General features: G+C 41.1%; 2 protein-coding genes across 2 annotated transcripts in view; both read left to right on the top strand.

The window, feature by feature from the left end:
• galnt10 (UDP-N-acetyl-alpha-D-galactosamine:polypeptide N-acetylgalactosaminyltransferase 10 (GalNAc-T10)) overlaps nucleotides 1-20,823 on the top strand; it is a 126,211-nt gene that overhangs the window by 26,223 nt on the left and 79,165 nt on the right. The window contains exons 2-3 of the mRNA XM_085364724.1: nucleotides 8,588-8,690; nucleotides 9,730-9,868. Of these exons, the coding sequence (XP_085220850.1) occupies nucleotides 8,588-8,690; nucleotides 9,730-9,868 (242 nt within the window). The remainder of the gene's footprint in view (nucleotides 1-8,587; nucleotides 8,691-9,729; nucleotides 9,869-20,823) is intronic.
• Nucleotides 12,672-15,004, top strand: LOC146624748 (E3 SUMO-protein ligase ZBED1-like). Its single transcript, XM_085364830.1, has 2 exons — nucleotides 12,672-14,333; nucleotides 14,531-15,004. The coding sequence occupies exons 1-2, from the start codon at nucleotides 12,891-12,893 to the stop codon at nucleotides 15,002-15,004; spliced, it is 1,917 nt and encodes a 638-aa protein (XP_085220956.1). The 5' UTR covers nucleotides 12,672-12,890.

Genomic DNA, 20,823 nt, shown 5'->3' with positions numbered 1-20,823 from the left:
TTCATGTTGCAGCCTATGCTCTTTAGGTATACATTTTTCTCTTTGAGTAAACTGATGCTATTGTAGTATGTGAAAAATGTGCAAAACACCTCTCCCACGAGGCATCCTAACCCTGTGCCTGAAACACATCAACCCCTTTCCAGAACAGAGGAACGGCAGCTCTGTTCCCACCTCTAAGCGAGTGAGTTCCTCAGCATGCTTCAAAGGAATCAGAATTCTACCACATGTATCTACAATTGACTTCTTCCTGTCACTAACAACAGTCCATGGGCACAGGTGAGGGTAGGAGTGTAGATGCACCTGTAATCTACAGGTTCAGCTTCACGCTCAGTTGTCTTTAACAAAAACAGATCGGTTCTACGATGGCCGAGGCTGTGCCGAGAGCTCTGTAAACCGTCTGATGTTTGGGAGGAGGAATACAGGGAGCAGTCTAGAGCTCAGTATTCAGAGGGAGACACCTTTTTAATAATGCGTGTCGCTCCAAGGAGACAAATTCGTCAATTTGGACAGACTGATATCACATTTTTAGGTAGATTAAGGAACGCGGCTTTGTCTCCATGTCTTATGCAAATACTCACACATTTGCTGCCTGATACTCTCGGTCTGTCTTTTATGAGTCTGTGTGCAAACACTGACTGACATGTGGCCTTTTGTCATCAGTTAAATAGACCACTAAAAGGCTACATTAAATTTAATGAGGGCTCATGGTGCCAGGTGACAGGAGTTACATCCCTGTGCTTTCAGCTCTCTCGCAGCTTTTCTTCTTCTCTTCCCTCTGCTTTCCTTTAGAGCATTTGTTCCTGTTTGCGTTGCATTTAAGACGTTTTGGGGGCCTGTCAGTTAATATGAGAGTGCTGCATGGAGACAATGTGCCCTGTGAGGATCATGGTGTCACTCTTTCAGTGACTTATCAGGGTGTTTGGGCTGAGTCTTAAATATTGATGGAGCCGAAAAGTGCCCAGAGTGGAATGAGTTTGTGGCAGCGTGGATGCTTTGTGATGATGGTGATTAGCAGAAAGGAGGGAGGCAATACTCTGCTGTGGAGTACCGCAGAGACGCAGATGATCATGTCTGGTATCGCCTTAGTTTCCGTTCCCTTTCAAGCCGCCTCTGGTCCCGTTGTGTGTTGCTCATGGATATTCATTCTCCGGCTGAGGTGAAACTAAATTTAACTTTCACTATTGTCAAAAAGATGGTTTAAAGGTACTAAGGTCATAATAAAAGTAATCATTTATATTACAATATTTTAATGTGGTCGTTTCACATTGTTTAACAAATATACAAGGTAGAATATGAAAGTACTTTATACAAACTGTATGAAATGTACTGATGCTTGAGAGGGTCTAGACAAACTAATTTATAAACATTTTCTTCAGTAAAAAAAACAAAAAAACCTCACAAAAGAATGAAGTCGTTAAAGGGTTTGTGTTCCGTGACAAACTCTTTGCTGCTTCTGGCTGCATGCCTGCCTTTTGATCAGCAGTTTTACATTTTCTTCAGCAGATTTAGCAGCTATTCAAACCAAAATCAGCCATGCATTAAAGCAGCACAGCTGGCTTTGTTGGGAGAGTCTTGCTTCAGGTACTTACGAAACATGAAATACAAAAGATTTAGCAGGTGTTCAAACCAAAATCGGGTTCTTGAATTTTAAGCTTTTTCACATCCTAAATCGCTGAACAGTAGTGTATCAGTAGTTTGTCTGGGTAGACCCGGAAGTTTGGAGTTCTGTGTCTATCCTGCTGTCGTCTGCCAGCTACTTCTGTTTGAAGCAAAGGAGCAGGGGCTATATTTTAGGGTGAGGCTGGACATCTATCGCTAAGGCAAAAGAAACTCATTCTGGATGCTTGTATCCAACACACCGTTCTTTACTACCCAATCTCATCACCAGAGCTGATGAAAATAGGTTAATTGATTGACGAATTAAAAGTTTGCTCTCGCTTGTCCACAGTGGGCCAGTGTATCCGTATGAACTCGTCAGGTAGGACCTATAGTGCTATACCTGGAATCGAAAACCCAGGCACTACACCCTAGACTACGGGTGTCAAACTTGTGGCCCCGGCAAACGAAATAATTTCACGTCAGCCGGTATGTGTGAGCCAAATCTTCAGCCCTGCTAAGAATCCATACAGGCAAATGCGAGACTTTATTTTGATGGGCACATGTTGTAACCAATCACGTGCAAAGATGGACTGGGGTCAAGAAAGAAAGAAGGAAGGGGTGGGCAGATGTTCTGGGGAGCAGAGATGCAGAAATGTGTGCATGTAGCACAGAGTCACAGCTCAGTGTCTGAGTGTCTAAATGAGGTTCGCAGGCCCAACTGTGTGCTTGAAGCCATTTATAATCTAACTCGCCGTAAACAAGCAAGCAGAAATTTTGGACTTTTAACTGTATTTTAATAAGTTTTACAGTTTTTTCCTACGGATTAAAAACCTCCCTTGGCCATTCATACTACTCAAAGTAATGAAGCAATAAACAACTAAAGATTGAAACGTTTGTTTTTCACTTTCTACTATAGAAATGTCAGTTGTTTAAAAAAAAAAAACAAAACAAAACAAAAAAAAAAACGACTACAGTTAAAAAAACAAAAAACGAAAAATGGGGAAAAAAAAAACCTGACCAGGCTGGGCAACGAGCTACCAGAAGTTTCTTACAATTTGAGTTCAGAGTTGTCAGCTTTTTCTTTATCGCGTAGAAAATGCAGTTAAATGTAACTTCTTTACACTGAGAGACAGGGGAGTTTCACTGGTCTGGCCCACTTAAGATCGAAGTGGTCAGTATGGACTGATTCTTATATAGCGCTCAGTGCTTTCTAAGTACATTCACACACACTCATACTCCGATGGATGCACCTGCTCTACCTCCTGAGCCACCCCTTATTATGTGGCCTATGAGTTAAAATGAGTTTGACACCCCTGCTCTAGACCCTTCGTGGAGCTCTAACCTGTGTCTTTCGTAGCTGAGCCTTGAGCAGTGTTTCAGGTTCAACCTAAATAAATGACATAGATGCAACACCCTGGGTCACGATCCCTGCCATTGCAAAGTTGTAAATTAAACTACACAAATTTGGCACCCTCATTACAAAAAGTAATTTACCACAAGCTTGTGTGATTGGACAATGCTGCATTCTTTCATGTGCCATTGAATTTGAGTTTGGCTTCATTAAAATTTGTCTGCTACTGTAAATCAGCTCTGGGGTTACTTGTAGAGCTTTAGGAAAATGTGTGAAATGTAATGAAATCCTGCTTAATCCTGTGAGGGCTAAATCCTTATAACAGTCACTGTAACCTTAAACATAACTGGTGTTTTTGAAGAGGGGGGGGGGGGAAATAATTTTTGTAAGAATTGCAGATAGTTTGTATGTTTCAGAATGTTTCTCTTCCTCTAAGTCCAGTCTGAATAATGAGCACAGCATATAACCTTGCAAGGAGCAGCAGTAACCAGTTGGTTGGTATGACACGCAGTGAAGTATTCAGGTCGAGTTGTTTTATTTTCCCGAAGTAATGACATCTCCATGAACCTTAGCAACAAGAATGACTTAACTGTAATACTCCATGCCTAGCTGTGCCACAATCCAGTTAACTAAGAAAAAACAAGTAGATTTTAAATGAATACACTCAGTTTATGGGGTTTTCTGGTGGCCCTCCTTACCTTCTTTTACTCATCCAGACCATGTGGGCATCACTGTTAACTAGGGCTGCCACAAACGATTATTTTGATAGTCGACTAGTCACCGATTATTTTTGCGATTAGTCGACTAATCAGATCATCATCCATTGGACGTAAAACTACAGCTTATTGCACCAGCAGCATCTGCTCTTATATAACTATCATTAGCTTACAGCTTGAAGTGTTTGTGCTAACTAAAAATAAAGACAAGATGGTAGTTTATTAATTTTTAATGAAATTTGCAGATTGTTTCGGTGAAGTTTAATAAACTCCTTGCTTTCTAAAATATAACAGGACACCGGAGTAAATTCTCCAGCGTCTCACACTTCTGATAATCAGCTGTCTGCTTGACAGTTTTAGCTGTGCAAAAACTATACCTTTAATCTCAGCCAAACCGATTTACTCAGGAACAAATAAAATACTAAAGAAAGCCAAACAATAACATTTAAGTTATCTAAGTGACTTATATATATGTTTAACCTGACTAGCGAAAGACGGCGGTGGGTTTGAAAACGATTTGCCGGGAGTCCGGTGTTCTCACGGCTCTAGTTAGCCTTGCCCCCGCCTAGCTAACGAGCTAGTGGGTAACAGACGTCTCCGAAAACGTCGGAGCGCTTTTGAAAATATGTGGTGTCTTGATAAACTGAGCAGATATTTGAGGTTTACACAGCTACATTCTCGCCTGAAAATATGTTAAACGTTTATTTTGTGACCCAGAAAGAATAATAAGAGTAAAGTTAAAACTAACTAGCTGCCGCCATTGTTGACAGCTGCGCTATGAATTCTGGGACACAGCTTCTTCTTCTTCGGGGTTTAACGGCAGCTGGCATCCTTGGACATGCAGTGCTGCCATCTTCTGTTTCAGTCCGTTATTACACTCTTAAATCCTACTACTCATTCCTGCGTCCTTTGTGATCTTACAAAGCTTCAAACGACGCGTCGACTATTAAATTAGTCGTCGACGATTTTAATAGTCGACATAATCGTGACTAGTCGACTAATCGTGGCAGCCCTACTGTTAACCATGGCCACCTTGAGCTGAATTAATCCTGTTTGCTTGTTGTGTAGAGAGAACTCTTTTATGTCCTCTACCTGACTCTAACCAAACCTAACAGTTTAGTGCGACTCTGATGTGAAGGTTTTTGCATCTAGATATCAGCTTTATTAGTTAGTAGAGATGTTCACTTTTAACTGCTGTTGTTCTTCACATTTCTAGCTTTTCAGTGACAAACTTGCAGGCTGCTTTTAGTGTGAAGCTCTTTTAGTCACTGTGTTGTTTTAACCTGCCACCCACAGCACAAAACCTTAAAACTTTGCAGACTTTTACTTTTTCTTTTCCTCTTTCATTACCCACGTGTGAACAGTTGTTTTCATGCCCATCCTTTTCCCGTCTATTTCAATTACTTTCTTTCCTTTAACCACCCGCCCACGTCCTGCGTCCACAAAACTAAACATGTGCACACATTAGCTGAAAACTTTCCCCCCTCTCCTTGTCTTGTTTTTCAAGGTCTTGTTGAGCAGCAGGAAAAACCCCAGAGGAATATTGTGGCGATGTGCGCTGAAATTTTAATCAGGAGGAAATGGGGCGGCACAGTACTGTTCCTTTATAGTATGAATTTGCACAGATGGACTCTTGCTGCTTGTCAGATCCATATGCAACACACTGAAGGTGTCTGCAACAGAAAGGGAATGAAGTAGTGAGATCATGGGGTCGGAAAAGGGAGACCATGAAAGAAAGGAAGGACGAGTAAATGGAGCGGAATCAGTTTAAAAACAAACAAAACTTATTTCATTTATCCACACCGTCTAGTCAGTCATCTTACAAATGGGCTGAAGGTTTTCTTCGGTTGACCTAAGAGGTTGAGTACTTCATGAAGGGATGATGTCTTGGAGCACACAAGTCTTCATTGGAGAAGTCAGAATTTAGATTGAATCGTGAGTTGATGCAGTTTTCTTCACACAATTTAATCTGCTCTAATCAATGTACGAAAGCTGTCCAGTACAGTTATTACAGCTATTAAAGTTACAGAGTATTCAAGTACAATTCAAGTTTACCATACTAAAATTGGAAGTCTAATTCAGGCACTGAGAATGTTTGCGGTGCCATTTATCAACAGAAGCTATTACTGGCTGCCCCGTTATTCTCAAGGGGTTGTTACAGCGGGCAACTCCGCATGTCTGATTTACCAAATCAAATCAAACCTTTCCTTCTGCAACCCCAAAGGGATTTCTCTCTCTCTCATCCTGGGACTGAACCACAGATTTTCTGCTTGTTAGCCAAATGTGTGAACCATTAAACTATGCAGCCATGCTACGTATCAAAAGAAGATATAGTAGTAGTTCCTGTATTTCAGGCAGCCCCAGTTGCCTAAGTATAAGGCCTCCCAACTCGGGGATTGCTGGTTTTTGAGCTTCGTGTGGTGTGTGAGAAGCATGGCAGGTTATTTACTTGGTTAACTAATTAACTGATAAAACATAAGCATTACAGGGTTAGCTGGTGGTTTGATATCCACTTTCTTCAGTCTGTATGTCACAGTCGATGAGGATCAGTTTATCGCAGTGTTGCATACAAATATTGCCTCTGACATTAGTGCCAGTTTTGTGATACCACGCCAATGGCAGCATTTTGGCAGTAACTGTTGTCTGATAGACTGGCATAGAATCTCTTTTAGTTTGAGGAGGGTGTTGGTGGAAAACTGGTATTTGAGTGGTCAAAAAGACAATAAATATGCTGTTCAAGGTTTTCCACCCCAAAGTTTACCAGCCAGTTTCTATGGTTTGCTTGTTTTGTAGTACTCATGGCCCCAAGCTAGAGCATGGCCCCTGGATGTGTAACTATAAATTCCTCTTTTGTCAGATTTGGTCATCTTCAACCGTCATATTTGTTACACCAGAAACGCGTTGTTAAGCTTGTGGGAATGTTTTGCCCCCAGATGGAGCAGAAAATTTCCCATACAAGGTCATACTGAGTAATGCATATATTAACTTGACAAAAATCTAAACCTAACATAACCCTTAAATTGTCAAAATGATCTCTGGGTCAAAGGGGTGGGGGTGGGGGGGAGTCTGTGCCTGAGTCTGAAGGCTTAATCAAAAAGATTAACCTAAAACGAAATCTTTGTGGTTATATACTGTCCATTAGTTTGTTATTCAGGGTCGTATTCCTCTAAGCCAGCAGTCTGTTTAATAATTCATAGTATTTCATGCAGTCAGTGGTGCCATTTGTATTTAAAGTGTTTCACTAATTGCCTCCTCCCATCGAGCTAATTATTTCTCCATTGTGCTGTGATCCTGTAATTCACAATGCAGAGTCACTGAAAGTCACTCAGCGTGTAGAATGACTAAGTGCGTGTGTGTGTGTGTGTGTGTGTGTGTGTGTCAGGGCATTGATATTCTCCTCACAGGGTTGTCAAGCATGAAATAGAAGAGTACACTTTCTGTGGATGAACTCTCAGCAGAGCATTGTTAGATAGTGAGAGCTGATGCTCTGGAGAAATCTCTTAGCTGACACAGATACTGACGGGGTGAGGTAAAAAAGACTGAGTGTGCTGCTCTGTTGTGTAAACGACTTATGTTGGTTTTTCACATTTTATCTCATTAACAACAAAAAAGGTGTCTTTTACCATCCTCCTGACCATTTCTGTGTGCGAGGTGGCTGAGCCTTTGCAGGTTTGGCGTGGGAGGTTGTGCGCTGGTTTGGAACAGAAATGTCTAGCACTTGAGATTCAGCTTCAGTCAACTGGACAATCAATGATTATGTGACTTTGCCGTTTTTACTCTTCAATCAATCTCCAATTTTCACTGCACTTCCACATTACTAACCGCTGGCAAACGTTATTTTTGGTGCACATCCAAATTGATCCCCAATCACTGGATTAGCAGATGTTTTAGAGACGTGCTATTCTTCTGTTAGTCAGTCACAACTCTGCTCATCCTTGTTACCACATTCATCTAAGGGCCTCCCCATGCCTGCCGCCTAGTGCCGGGCAAACGGCACCTTACGAGAAAGCTGACGCCAAATTTACATCACATCCCCTGTCGCAAGCCGCCATTTTTGCTGATCGTGCACGTTTCAACTGACTTTTACTGAAATGAAGAGATGAGTCGACAGTCATGTCTCTTTTATATATATCAGTCCAGAAGCTCAGCGATTCTACAGGTGGAGGTGCTGCAATAGTTTGAAAAGATGGGATCACTCTGTATTGTTTCTGTTTTTGTTTTTTGCTTCCACTTTTTTTTCATATTCACCTTCTTGTACCAATCCTGATGTGGAGGTTTTGTCTGAGTGATTTAGTTATTTACACAGCATTACAAGCTTGGCCCAGAAAAGAACCACTTCTTTTGGGCTGCCAGCAACCATTTGATGTGGTTTGCGTGTCTGGCCTGGGTGCCACCTGGATACCTCCTTGGTGAAGTGTTTTCGGCATGTCCTACTACTTACTGGGTCAGTTAATGCGTTTCACCTAAGCATTTACTTCATTGATACACAGTCTACGATGTGGCACTTATTTCCAAAGAATTACTAAAATAGGAGGAACTTGAGGAGCAAAGTTAAACCAAGATACCAACTTGCAAGCGTGCATAAGAAGCAGCTGGTTGTGACTGAAGCTAGAAGTTCTCTTACATTGCTTGCTTAATAGCTTCAAGCTGAAATTGGTTGAACATGTTGTGAATGATTGTTATAAATCAGGAAGTTCTGGAAGCTCTTCCCTACTTAAAATATCCTTTTGCCGTACAGTTGTAAGACACACTGGAGTACAAAATATGAACATCTGTGGAAATGTGTGCTGTATGTCCACATGGCAGCCAATATACTGTTCACTGGTTAATCCAGCCATCAGAGCAGAGCAAATGCAGATGTGTCTGTGTGTATGACGGTGCTCATAACCATCCCTCTGTCCAATTCTGTTTTTTCCATCAGGGAGTGAATCGTGCGGGGAAGGGCGCTCAGCTGGGACGCAACGGTGTGCGGCGAAAAGACTGGCATGACTATGAAGCAATCAAAAGAGACGCATCTCGATCTGGTTTGTCAAAATCTCTTTTTACAACTCCTGAAAAAATGAAACTTAATGAAGAAAGATGCTTTTGGATTTGCACACACACACACACACATCCAGAGCGTTGCTCTCCTGGTATCCAGCAAGGGTGTAAATCTGTGCTTTGGATACATTACTGGTGCCATAAATACTGTTTATATCTTCTACAATCATCACTGATTGGGTTTAATTTTCTGTTCAGGGAAAACAGCTTTTACACACTGAGTGTAAATTAGTCCAAATGGGTTTATCTCCTGAAATGAGCCGTTAAAGGCTAAAAGTTATTTTCCACTCTTCTTTCCTTTTGGAAGGAAACGTGGGTAATTTCTGCTTAATGAAACATGCATGTCTGTAGATGATTAGAGTTGTTTTTTGTTCTCCACAGGACCATACTTCTTCTTTTAATGAATCCCCAAAATATGGTGATGTAATATTATCCTGTGTGGCTTTTTCTTTTGTCGTTTTGTTCTCAAACATTAATCTCCGATTTATATATCCAGAGACAAACTAATATATTTTAGATTAGTTTTGACTTCAGCTATAGTTAACAAGTGGGTGTGGAGAGTGTTCTAGGATGGATGCAGCTTCTAGGTCTAAAAGGTGGAGCTTTCTAAGCATGAGAAGGGGGCGACTCCTGTGGGTCCAAAAGGGGGTGGGTGTGTGTGTGTGTGTGTGTGTGTGTGTGTGTGTGAGAGAAAACATTTCCTGATGAGGTCATGGACTCAATTGCTAATTTGAAGTGTTCTTAAATAAAACACAGCATTCATTTGAGTAAATTGGTATTACAGTGAATATAATTTTAATTCCAGTTATAATTCTGTAATTCTAGTTCGTTAAGTTCTTTTCTTTATCTCGTGCATGCCTCTCTTCCTGTAGTGATGCAGTCACTAAAAGCCCAAATTCACTTACTGTTTAATTTCTCCCCTCTTGTTGAATTTCTGTGAAGAGAATGACGTGTGAGATTTGCTTGCTCCCTTTTGGTCTGTATAGATTGAAGTTTTTGTGATGAAATGTTGTTCATTTGTAGGTAACGGTGAACAGGGGAAGCCGTTCCCCCTGACTGATGCTGACCGGGTCGATCAAGCCTACAGAGAAAACGGCTTCAACATTTACGTCAGCGACCGCATCTCCCTGAACCGCTCTGTTCCTGACATCCGCCATCCAAAGTGAGTTATGTGTGTTTTCGGTAGAACACCAAAAAACTTGTCACTTTATAGTCTTATTCATATGTTTAAAGATAAATCTGCAGAGTCTCTAGCGTCACTCTGTATATGAGACTGCACATTACTGGCCTGCGTAGTAAAACACTCAAAGTTTTACTACACGAGCTGCCATTTGATTAGCAGTAGAGTTTTTACAGAGGTAGACTTCATGAGTCAGTGAATAACTGAGTGTTGTTCAGTGCTGTTCCAACAGGCTTATGTTGGGGATTTTTATCACATCTCAATCTGCCATATCAGTCATTTCTATTGAGTGTGAGGTGGGCACCAGATGAAAAGAAAAAGAGAAAACACTTCTTAAAATTTCTAGCGAAGTGGCCAGTAGCCTCAGGCAAAACTGCCATTTTCTACAAAAAATACATCTCTGTTGGTGTGAGCATTTTCATCATAGAGGCAAAAATGGGCCACACAGGACCAAGGGTCTGCAGGTTTTCATTCCAGCCAAAGACTGCAGCAGGTTATTTTACAGATTGGCATTCCATCAACCGGAGAGGAAAAAAATGAACCACCTGCTGCAGTCCTTTAGCTGGATTGAAAACCTGCTGGTTCTCAGCTCTTTGTGTAAGATACATGTTGTGCAAGGCTAATATTTGAAATCAGTGATTCAGATAAGCTTTCTGCTCAACAAGATGCTGATTTACACTAATTAATAGTGAAGGTCAGTGGAAATGTTTCTTTTTTTTTTTTTTGCCTTGAAAAGGACGGGAAAGGCGTTCATAATGTTTAGGTTTAAGCATAAAACTGTGTATTACAGTGCTTTACAGAACAGAACACAGGCATACTCGCACAAACACAATCAATGTGTTCATTGCTGTTTAGCTGAGAGTACGGATGTCAAACATGAGGCCTTGGGAGTAGCCAGCAGGCTGGCTTTTGGCTTGAAAGAAAAAACAGTGAAACTTGCAGTGAAATATATTTTAAAATGAAATGCATTGCTGTTACCAGCATGGCTATGTTCAGACAGTAAGACTATACAGGAGTGAAAATGTATGGAAAGTCCACACATCCTCACAGGAAGCTGGCAGCAATGTGGTGACCACAGGCCATAGAACCAAAAGAAACAAAAAACAACTTAACTTAACTTTGGACCTACTTTAAGCTTCGGCAGAGTGATTCAAGCAACTACTGATGAGAGTGAAGGATACTGCTGATTGACATTAGAGGGATACAAATAACCACTAAACTGGTATGCAGTTGTAAGGAAAGTAAATGTAATTAATGTGGAGACATTATGATGCAATTACATTTATTTTACTGAGACATCAGGCTGTTCTTCATATTTGTAGGATGCACTTGTAGTTCTTTAGAGAGGGCATTTTATTCTGTTCTTTTCTTCCTTCCTTTTGATGTTTGGTTTTACTACCTCAGGGATCGATTCGGGCTGTATGTGGCCCATGAACTAAAATAAGTGTGACACCTCTGGCTTAGAGCTAGCATATAGTTGGTACATTCGCTGTTTGGGTCAGATAAGGAGGTCAAATTCCTACCAATGATTAACTGTGTCTGAAGACAACTTTAGGCTTAAACACTACATTTGGTTTAGTTTGAATGTCCAAAAAGAGCCTTGATATGTCCGTCCGTAACGTCATCTGACTGGTTGTGTTACTTGAACAAAGAAGAATCGACTCTAAAGTTCAGACCTGATGAAATTCCACAGCAATAAAAGAGGAAAAATGTTGTAAAGCTGTTTAACCAGAGTGAAAGTTTAATGAGTTTGGTATGGGTACTTTTTCTGCAGTATATGGTAAATGGCCTGTATTTGTATAGCGCTTTACTCAGTCCCTAAGGACCCCAAAGCACTTTACACTACATTGTATAGTAGTGTATAGTGTATATATAAATATTATGCTATTTAGCAACTTCAAAATCCAAATGGTTAAATATCCTTCTTTTAATGCACTGTTTAAAAAGTCTCTTTAGTCTAATTTATTTTTAAACATAACAATTTTTAACAAATTGAAATCTTTTGATTAAGTGACAAATGTTCACTTAGATCCACAAGTTTGATGTTTGACAATCACCAACAACTGCATTATGTTCACGTTATTTTCATTTTACAATGACCAGAGCTTAACTGTATCTGTGCTGAAATGGACGTATTCATCAACCCAGCAATCCACAGGTTCCATACAGGCATCATCCAACTCTCCTGACACGTGCAGACATGATAAAAGTAGTCAAAACTGAGAAAATTGTCACAGAAACTCAAGAAGCTTAAATTAATTTAATTTCTGAATACATTAACACTACTTATTGAACTTAAAGAGTAGGTGCATTTGGGTTTAGCGTGTGGTCAAAATCTGCTATGGAGGCTTGAAAGAGTTTAGTGATTTCTAGAGGAAAAAATGCAAAATGTCCAAAGTGAAGCAAATACCGATTTCAATGTAAAGCAGAAAGCCATTATTAGACACCAGGACAATTCTGCCCTAACCAAAACCTACTTGGTAATGTTTGCACCTTTATTATCCAGGCTGGCTTTGGTCCAACTCATTACGACGAGCACTGTTTCGAACAATTGCTCCGATTATCAACCTGACCAGCCTATTAACAGGAGAGAGTTGGCTTTACACACAGAAGTTGATAATGCACCATGTGTCGCCCATGTACTTGTAAACCATGTTCTTGATAGTAATTAACAGTGTCATTGATGTCCCCCTGTGTGCAAGGTGTTAGGAAGTGACTAGGGATGTAAGAAAATATCGATACAACGAAATATCGCGATATTTCGCGCAATGATACTGAATCGATATTTAAAATCACTGTTATCGATTTTTTTAATTGAAAAATGACATGCATTTACTGTTTATTTCTTTTGTATGTTGGAATTCAAACTCCGGCCACTGGTTTGCAGTTTTCACCGCCTTTACTATGACGTAAAAACGAGGTCTCGCGATAACTGTAGAAGCGTCTAGTTTGCCAAAAGAACGAAGTAGAACAGTCAGTGGACGTGTGTGATGCTAGCTAACTGATGACTGAAGAGGAGAGGATACAGCCGGCCCCCGCAGCTTTCAAAGCTGATGTGTGGACTTATTTTGGATTTAGGACAAAAGAAGGCAGTAAAGACTATGACAAGAGCTATGCAGTCTGTAAAATCTGCACCGCCAGAGTCAAATATTCCGGTAACACAACAAATTTACGAACACACGTGTCTAGACACCATAGCGACGTAGCGTCAAATGCTAATTTTAAAACAAAACGAGGTGATTCCTCTCAACGGACAATTGAAGAAGTTAACTTTTCGAAACTACCAGCAACTTCAACTCGTGCAACAAAAATAACGCAGTCAGTACTTGTTTTTATTTGCAAAGACATGCGCCCCCTGAGTGTTGTGGAGAATAAAGGATTTCGTAATATGATTAAAACGCTGGAGCCCCGTTACACCGTTCCTTCTCGACAACACATCACGGACATCGCTCTGCCAAAGTTGTACCAAGAAGTCAAAGCGACAGTGCTGGACTCTCTCAACTCGGCTGAGACAGTTGCTCTGACATGCGACGCTTGGACTTCGAGAGCCACTGAATCGTACGTAACTGTTACAGCACATCACATAACAGACCAGTGGAACCTTCAGTCTCATGTACTACAAACCCGAGCCATGCATGACAGTCACACAGGTGAGCACATTGCAGCGTTACTAACTGACGCTGTGGCTGAATGGGGATTGAACGCAAAGGACCTTGTTGTTGTTACCGATAATGCACCAAACATGGCTCTCGCGGCTAGACTTGCAGGCATAACGCACATACAATGTTTTGCACACAGTCTGAATCTCGCCTCACAGAAAGCACTGAAAATACAATCCGTGGTGCGACTTCTCGGGAGGATCCGACGTGTAACAGCCTTTTTCAGGCGCAGCACCACAGCCAGCAACCAGTTGAAGCAGAAACAGTGCCTCCTTCAGCTACCAGCTCACAGATTGATCACGGACATAATTACAAGATGGAACAGCTCCTATGATATGATAGAACGATTTTTAGAACAGCAACCAGCCATCTGTGCAGCTCTGCTTTCTGCAGAAGTTAGGAAGAGTGAAAAAGAAATTTTCACATTAAGTGAGTCTGACATCACATGTGCAGAAGAAGTTGTCAGGGCACTCAAGCCTATGAAGGACGCCACCCTGGTGATGTCAGAGGAGAGTATGCCAACCCTGTCCATCATTGCTCCTCTTCATGCCAAGCTTGTGATGGGTGCACAAGAAAGTGTTGATGATACACCGACAGTAAGGGACATTAAGACTGCCATAGCAGAAGATCTGGGAAAGAGATATGTAAATGAGAGGGAGACACTATGGATGGCATCAACTGTTGATCCTCGGTTTAAGGACCTGCCCTTCCTGTCTGAAGCAGAGACCAGTGAGACCTATTCCAGACTGTTGGACACTGTGGTGACTGTGATAAAGAAGGAAGAAAATGTAAGTAAATAAATTAGTTTATTTGGAAAAATTCAACTGAAGTTATAAGCAAGTGAATAAAGTAAAAAGCAAAAAAAAAAAAAAAAAAAAGCATATTGATGACATTTGTCATCAAATATTAGTGAAAAACAGGGTGAATCTTGGATTTGAATTTTGACTTTCTGACATTAATACTATTTGAATTTAATGTTTTTCAGCAGCAAAAGAATGAGGAGACTGACAAACAGGTGGAGGAAGAGAATGCCACAGAGGAGGCTCATCACCCACATATCAAAGACAAGTTTGACTCCATCCCTCGGCCACCCCTAAAAAGACAGAGGACCTCATGTGCATTGGTGGACTTGCTCGGAGCTACGTTTGCCTCTACTAGTGACAATACTGCACCAAAATCAGAACATGATGTTGCTGCAGCTGAGATCAAGAGGTATAGAGATGAGACCCCTTTGCCTCTCACAGGAAATCCTCTCAGTTGGTGGAAGGACCATGAACAGGAATACCCTCAGCTATCCAAAGTAGCAAGGAGTTTCCTATGCATTCCTGGAACAAGTGTCTCTGCAGAGAGAGTTTTCTCCTCTGCAGGAGACATAGTAAATGCACAGAGAAGTGTCCTGAGAGCTGACCATGTCGATCAGCTTGTATTCCTGCACAAAAATCTGGAAATTGAAAAATAAACACTGAGAAAACACTACACATGTAAAATCTCTGATATGAGAATGTTTGACATTTTGGTTGAGTCTCATAAGCACTTATTTAGATGAGTAAATTCCTTTTTTCAGGTTGTACTAAAAGTGTTCCATTGATGGACACTGCAGAGCTGTACTTTATTTTATTAACACTTAATTGTAATAGCACTTTACATTTTTTGTTAATGTTTACTTGGATGGATTCTTCAAGCAATTTCATTTTTGATTTATATTTGTTTATGTTAAGGTCACATAAAAAGTGCTTTGTTTTGATGCTCCATAGAGCAGTTTTTGGATAAGTATTTTACAATCATAGTACTTAGAAAGACTTCAGTGTTACATGTTTACTTTTTTCATGTTAAAAAATACTTGATATTTCAGTAAAGTAGTTTTTGTTTGTTTATTTGACATGACTTCTAATAAGGCAGATGTTAATTTCTCCATTCATTTTGAACTTAGAGTGTTTTTGTTTCAGATGTTTCATGTCAAGCATTAAACAGTTTGGACTGTTTACTTGAGTTTTCCTAATTAAATTTAGTCCTACTAAACACAAATATCGTCTGGCTTTTAGTATTGCAATATATCGTATCGTCTACCCTGTATTATGATACATATTGTATCGCCAGATTCTTGCCAATACACACCCCTAGAAGTGACAGAACATGTGTGCCACGTTGTACGGGAGCAGCTTTCCGTCTGGCTGCTGTGGGGCTGCGAATATTTTTCAACCAGGATTTTCTTGGGAGGAGAATGAGTGCAGAGGATGGAGAAAGTGGAAAGTCTGGCTCTTTTTGATTGGTCACAGTGAAGCAACAGGGAAGCTTAATAAACGAGACAAACTCAAAAACCCTTTATGACCCCCATTTCCTGCCATGGTTATTGAACTGGATGGAATGAATAACATATTGATGATTTTGCTAATCTGTGGCCAAGAGGCCATTAGAGTCCAATGGGATTATCTCCTTTGGAGTTTAAATAAATGTCTGGCTTTACTGTTGGAGTCTGCAGAAAGCTCGTGGAATAAAAATGGTGTGAAAACAATTTTGTTCTGTGGGAACATGAATGTGCATAGCAAACGCCACCCATCAGTTCTCATGTTTCTAGTTAAAGGAGGGGTTCATTTGTAGAAGCATTCAGAAGGCAGATTTTATGAGCAAGAAGTGTAATGTGTTAACTTCATTGATTGGAGGTCATTTTAATCAATTCTGTCATCTTTGTTTGATTACTCCGAGATGGAAGATGATCCCAAAGGCAAAGCTTTGCTCAAACTTCTAATAAAGCCAAATTCTGCAATTCCTGAAATGGCCACTTGAGGCTCTCTTCAAAAGCAGGTCTATTCCCGTAAACATCCATGGAAAATGCCGCAGCTTTGTAGCAGAAATGAATGCCTTACTAGCCTGGTACAAAAGGCGGTTATATCTCGGTTGCTAGTTCAACATCTTCATAACATCTTTATAGGAGTTATGATTTTTATAACGCATCTTTTTAAATTTTATCGAGGCCTGTTCATTATTAAAGGTTTTACCTGTTTTGAGTGACATATTCGTGCGAAGTAGGCTGCTAGCAGTCCACTAGGCCTCACTTCAGCTCACTGACTGGGCCTTGTTTTTTTTTTGTTTTTTTTAATGCTGTTGCCTTATGTAACGCATTTAATATCTGACAAATAAAAACTGCTGTGTGGTACAGTCCATCCAAAAAGTCTGTGCTTCAGTTTGGACAATGACATTGTAGAATATTAAGCTGTTTTGCAGCACTGATTAGCAGAAAAAACCAAACCATGCTGGGGACCAGAATTGGGAGTCGGACCCAGCACGCTTTTGTTCTAGAATTTATGCCTAAAACTAGAAAAGACCAGTTGAAGAATAACATGAACAAACAACAAGTGCAACAGCTAGCACTTAACTTAACTACTACTTGGCTTTACTCTTCATGAATAAGATGAGACAAGATGTTTGCTTCTTTGTTTACTGCCCCGGTGTCGTGGACTTGATGCGATGACGAGGTGCACATTAAGCTGAGCATTTTCTAGTATTCAAAGTATTCAAAGACAGATGCTGTAGAAGCACGGTGAGCCATATGGGCCCGTGTTTGCAGTACAGAGTGCTGGGTTCTTTCCAGCTTCTCCTCTGACTCATTTAAGAACAAAATACTGAAAATAAACTCAACGGCAACATTATAAATATCATCTGCTTAACAGCTTTGGATCTGGTGACCCGATTCGTCACAGATCAGCCTTGAGCTCTTTCCCTCTACCTGACAGGGCTGTTCTCTGACCCTGCTGTCACTTTCTTGTGGGAAGCAGTTTTAAATGCTTTCCCTCGCAAGGTCCCTCCAGGACAGCATTTATGTTCTTTCTGATTCCCCCCCCCCCCCCCCCCCCCCTTTTCTTCAGATTTATAAAGTTTCCACATCCTGTGACCTTTATGAAGCATTTTCCATCACAGAGCCAGTTTCCACCAGTACGGCATCACGGTGGCACACTTTATCAAGTTTATATTGGACAGAGAACTCTTTGCTTGTTATAACTGTCAAGGGAATAGAGTTCAAACTTTGCAAACTCACAGGCAGCAGTATCGTGAAGCAAGCGTGGAATCAAATGTCAGAAAAAGCAGATAAGTGAGAAATTTCCAGTCGAGAGCTTCAGGTGTGCCCGGCCTGCTAATGGTAGGATGATTTTAAAGGTTGAGCTGTTGTACATAGACACAGGGATTACTTTAAATTCGTCTTTAGGTCTTTGGTGTTATTTTTATCCTGATTGCATCAAGGGAGCTTTCTGAATATGCTAAAATAATTTGGCAATGGTTCAGAACATAATGATTCTGCTAAAGTGAGCTGAGGGAAAGTCTTTATTCAGTAAAGGTACAGGTGCTGGCACAATGATAACTTAATAGAAAAACTTGGAGTTCTTGTTCTTGCCTTTTTTCTGGTTCAACATTTTGGACATGTCTTTCACAACCATTATTTTAGAAGAGGTTTTTCATTGTATATGACAGCTTTGAGTTCATAACTGGATCTTTGCTCAGCCAGAACCACCAACGGGCGATGGTTAAAATCTGACTCAACAGAGTTCTGTTGAAGACTGAACATTTTTATTGTCTAGGCCACTTGGGCTTGTGGGAAACTAGCATGAGGACCCAGATGTAGGGCTGGGTATCGTCACTGATTTCTAGAATCGATTCTATTCCGATTCACAAGGTCCTGAATCGATTTGATTTGAATCTGGGAAATTTTTCCTCACACAGTCAGAAATATTATAATTCAGATCAGTACATTTACATATTTTTGTATCTATAAAAAGGAAGCTGACACTTTCCAGACTTTATCAAAGGTGTGAGCATCACAGCAGATGCCTTTGTGTCAAAGTAGCTGAAGATAAACACAGAAAAACATGAAGGTGATTTTCCTGGGATTTTATAAAAATATTCTGCAGTACATCAAAAACGAAAGAAAACCATTAATCAACTTATGAACAACCTCTGAAGTTACAGCGGTTTTATTAGAGACACGGCTAAGCATTTTGCATAATTTGCCCAAAATTCCAGAATCTCAGGTGAAACGTCACAAAATTTTGACAACCACCAAACAGCTAAGACAGTAAATGAGAGCAGGTACACGGCTTCTGCACAAAGATGTAAACACAAAGCGCAGACCCGCCGAAACATCAGAATCAGCGAGCTGTCGGCTTTCAGCCCCGACCGTGTCCGTGCCGTGAGGTGAGAAAGGCGACATCTCAATGATTCTGATCCGTCGGCGGGTCCGCGCTTTGTGTTTACATCTTTGTGCAGAAGCCGTGTACCTGCTCTCATTTACTGTCTTAGCTGTTTGGTGGTTGTCAAAATTTTGTGACGTTTCACCTGAGATTCTGGAATTTTGGGCAAAATACATTTATATAAAAAAATCGATTCAGGATTTTAATGAATCGATATCACGTTATCCAAGCCAGAATCGATTTTTAATCGATGAATCGATTATTAAAACCTACCCAGATACTTCACACAGGGGTAACGGGGATGGGGGAGGCCAGCAGGTGTATCTGTTTTACTGGTCAAAGTAACAGAGTGACGGGTGTCCGACAGCTGTGTGCCAAATCTATTCACATCAGGCCCGGGCACCTCTACAGGATTCGTATATCCATTTCGCTCTCGCTCACTACCTGAATGACATGATGGAGAGACACAGAGGATGGGTTTCAGGCAGCCACACGGGCCTTGAGAGACTTAATTACTGCCGCGATAGATTCTCCTCTTGATCTTTCAGAGAGCGAGAGAAAGAAGAGACAAATGTCTAGAGGGGCAAGCCAGCAGGTGGTATGCTTCATTAGATCTTATTAAAAGAGCAGCTCATTGTTCAGGTTGGGCTGGTAGAGGGCGCACAGCAGTACAGCAAGGTAAAGGGCAGCTCCACAGGTTCCAGAAGAATTTCTACCACGCTCTCCATTAGCATTTTAAGTAATAACCCCAGCACAGAAACACATGGAGGATTATTCTAACTATGTGGTAACTGCATTTTGGTAAAGGCCAAACAGACATGATGATGAGGCTCTATGAACCTTTGTTACAAAGAGAAGGGCTTACATGTACAATGTACCCAAAGAAAAGGTTGTATAGAAAATCCGATGAACTTGCAGAGTTAAAGGTAAAAGAATAAAACATTTTACAATGCTTGCCACTGAACTAATGAGTGTGGGCATGCCTGTTGCTAACACAATACTATAGTACGCTAGTATGCTACATTATACAGTGGGGCAAAAAAGTATTTAGTCAGCCACCGATTGTGCAAGTTCCCCCACCTAAAATGATGACAGAGGTCAGTAATTTGCACCAGAGGTACACTTCAACTGTGAGAGACAGAATGTGAAAAAAAAATCCATGAATCCACATGGTAGGATTTGTAAAGAATTTATTCGTAAATTAGGGTGGAAAATAAGTATTTGGTCAATAACAAAAATACAACTCAATACTTTGTAACATAACCTTTGTTGGCAATAACAGAGGTCAAACGTTTACTATAGGTCTTTACCAGGTTTGCACACACAGTAGCTGGTATTTTGGCCCATTCCTCCATGCAGATCTTCTCGAGAGCAGTGATGTTTTGGGGCTGTCGCCGAGCAACACGGACTTTCAACTCCCGCCACAGATTTTCTATGGGGTTGAGGTCTGGAGACTGGCTAGGCCACTCCAGGACTTTCAAATGCTTCTTACGGAGCCACTCCTTTGTTGCCCGGGCGGTGTGTTTTGGATCATTGCCATGTTGGAAGACCCAGCCTCGTTTCATCTTCAAAGTTCTCACTGATGGAAGGAGGTTTTGGCTCAAAATCTCACGATACATGGCCCCATTCATTCTGTCCTTAACACGGATCAGTCGTCCTGTCCCCTTGGCAGAAAAACAGCCCCATAGCATGATGTTTCCACCCCCATGCTTCACAGTAGGTATGGTGTTCTTGGGATGCAACTCAGTATTCTTCTTCCTCCAAACACGACGAGTTGAGTTTATACCAAAAAGTTCTACTTTGGTTTCATCTGACCACATGACATTCTCCCAATCCTCTGCTGTATCATCCATGTGCTCTCTGGCAAACTTCAGACGGGCCTGGACATGCACTGGCTTCAGCAGCAGAACACGTCTGGCACTGCGGGATTTGATTCCCTGCCGTTGTAGTGTGTTACTGATGGTGACCTTTGTTACTTTGGTCCCAGCTCTCTGCAGGTCATTCACCAGGTCCCCCCGTGTGGTTCTGGGATCTTTGCTCACCGTTCTCATGATCATTTTGACCCCACGGGATGAGATCTTGCGTGGAGCCCCAGATC

The sequence above is a fragment of the Diplotaxodon limnothrissa genome, linkage group LG10 (genome assembly GCF_057381915.1).
Source record: "Diplotaxodon limnothrissa isolate DT_005_m linkage group LG10, D_limnothrissa_male_GT1.1, whole genome shotgun sequence".
In the NCBI taxonomy this organism is placed as follows: Eukaryota; Metazoa; Chordata; class Actinopteri; order Cichliformes; family Cichlidae; genus Diplotaxodon; species Diplotaxodon limnothrissa.
The sequence above is the reverse complement of the archived record's forward strand: the minus strand, read 5'-3'. Positions and strand labels throughout refer to the sequence as shown.

Bases quoted from the DNA above. Each gene is read 5' to 3' on its own strand.
- LOC146624748 (XM_085364830.1), top strand. From the start codon at position 12,891: ATGACTGAAGAGGAGAGGATACAGCCGGCCCCCGCAGCTTTCAAAGCT. The intron at 14,334-14,530 runs GTAAGTAAATAA...AATGTTTTTCAG, and splicing joins TGATAAAGAAGGAAGAAAAT to CAGCAAAAGAATGAGGAGAC.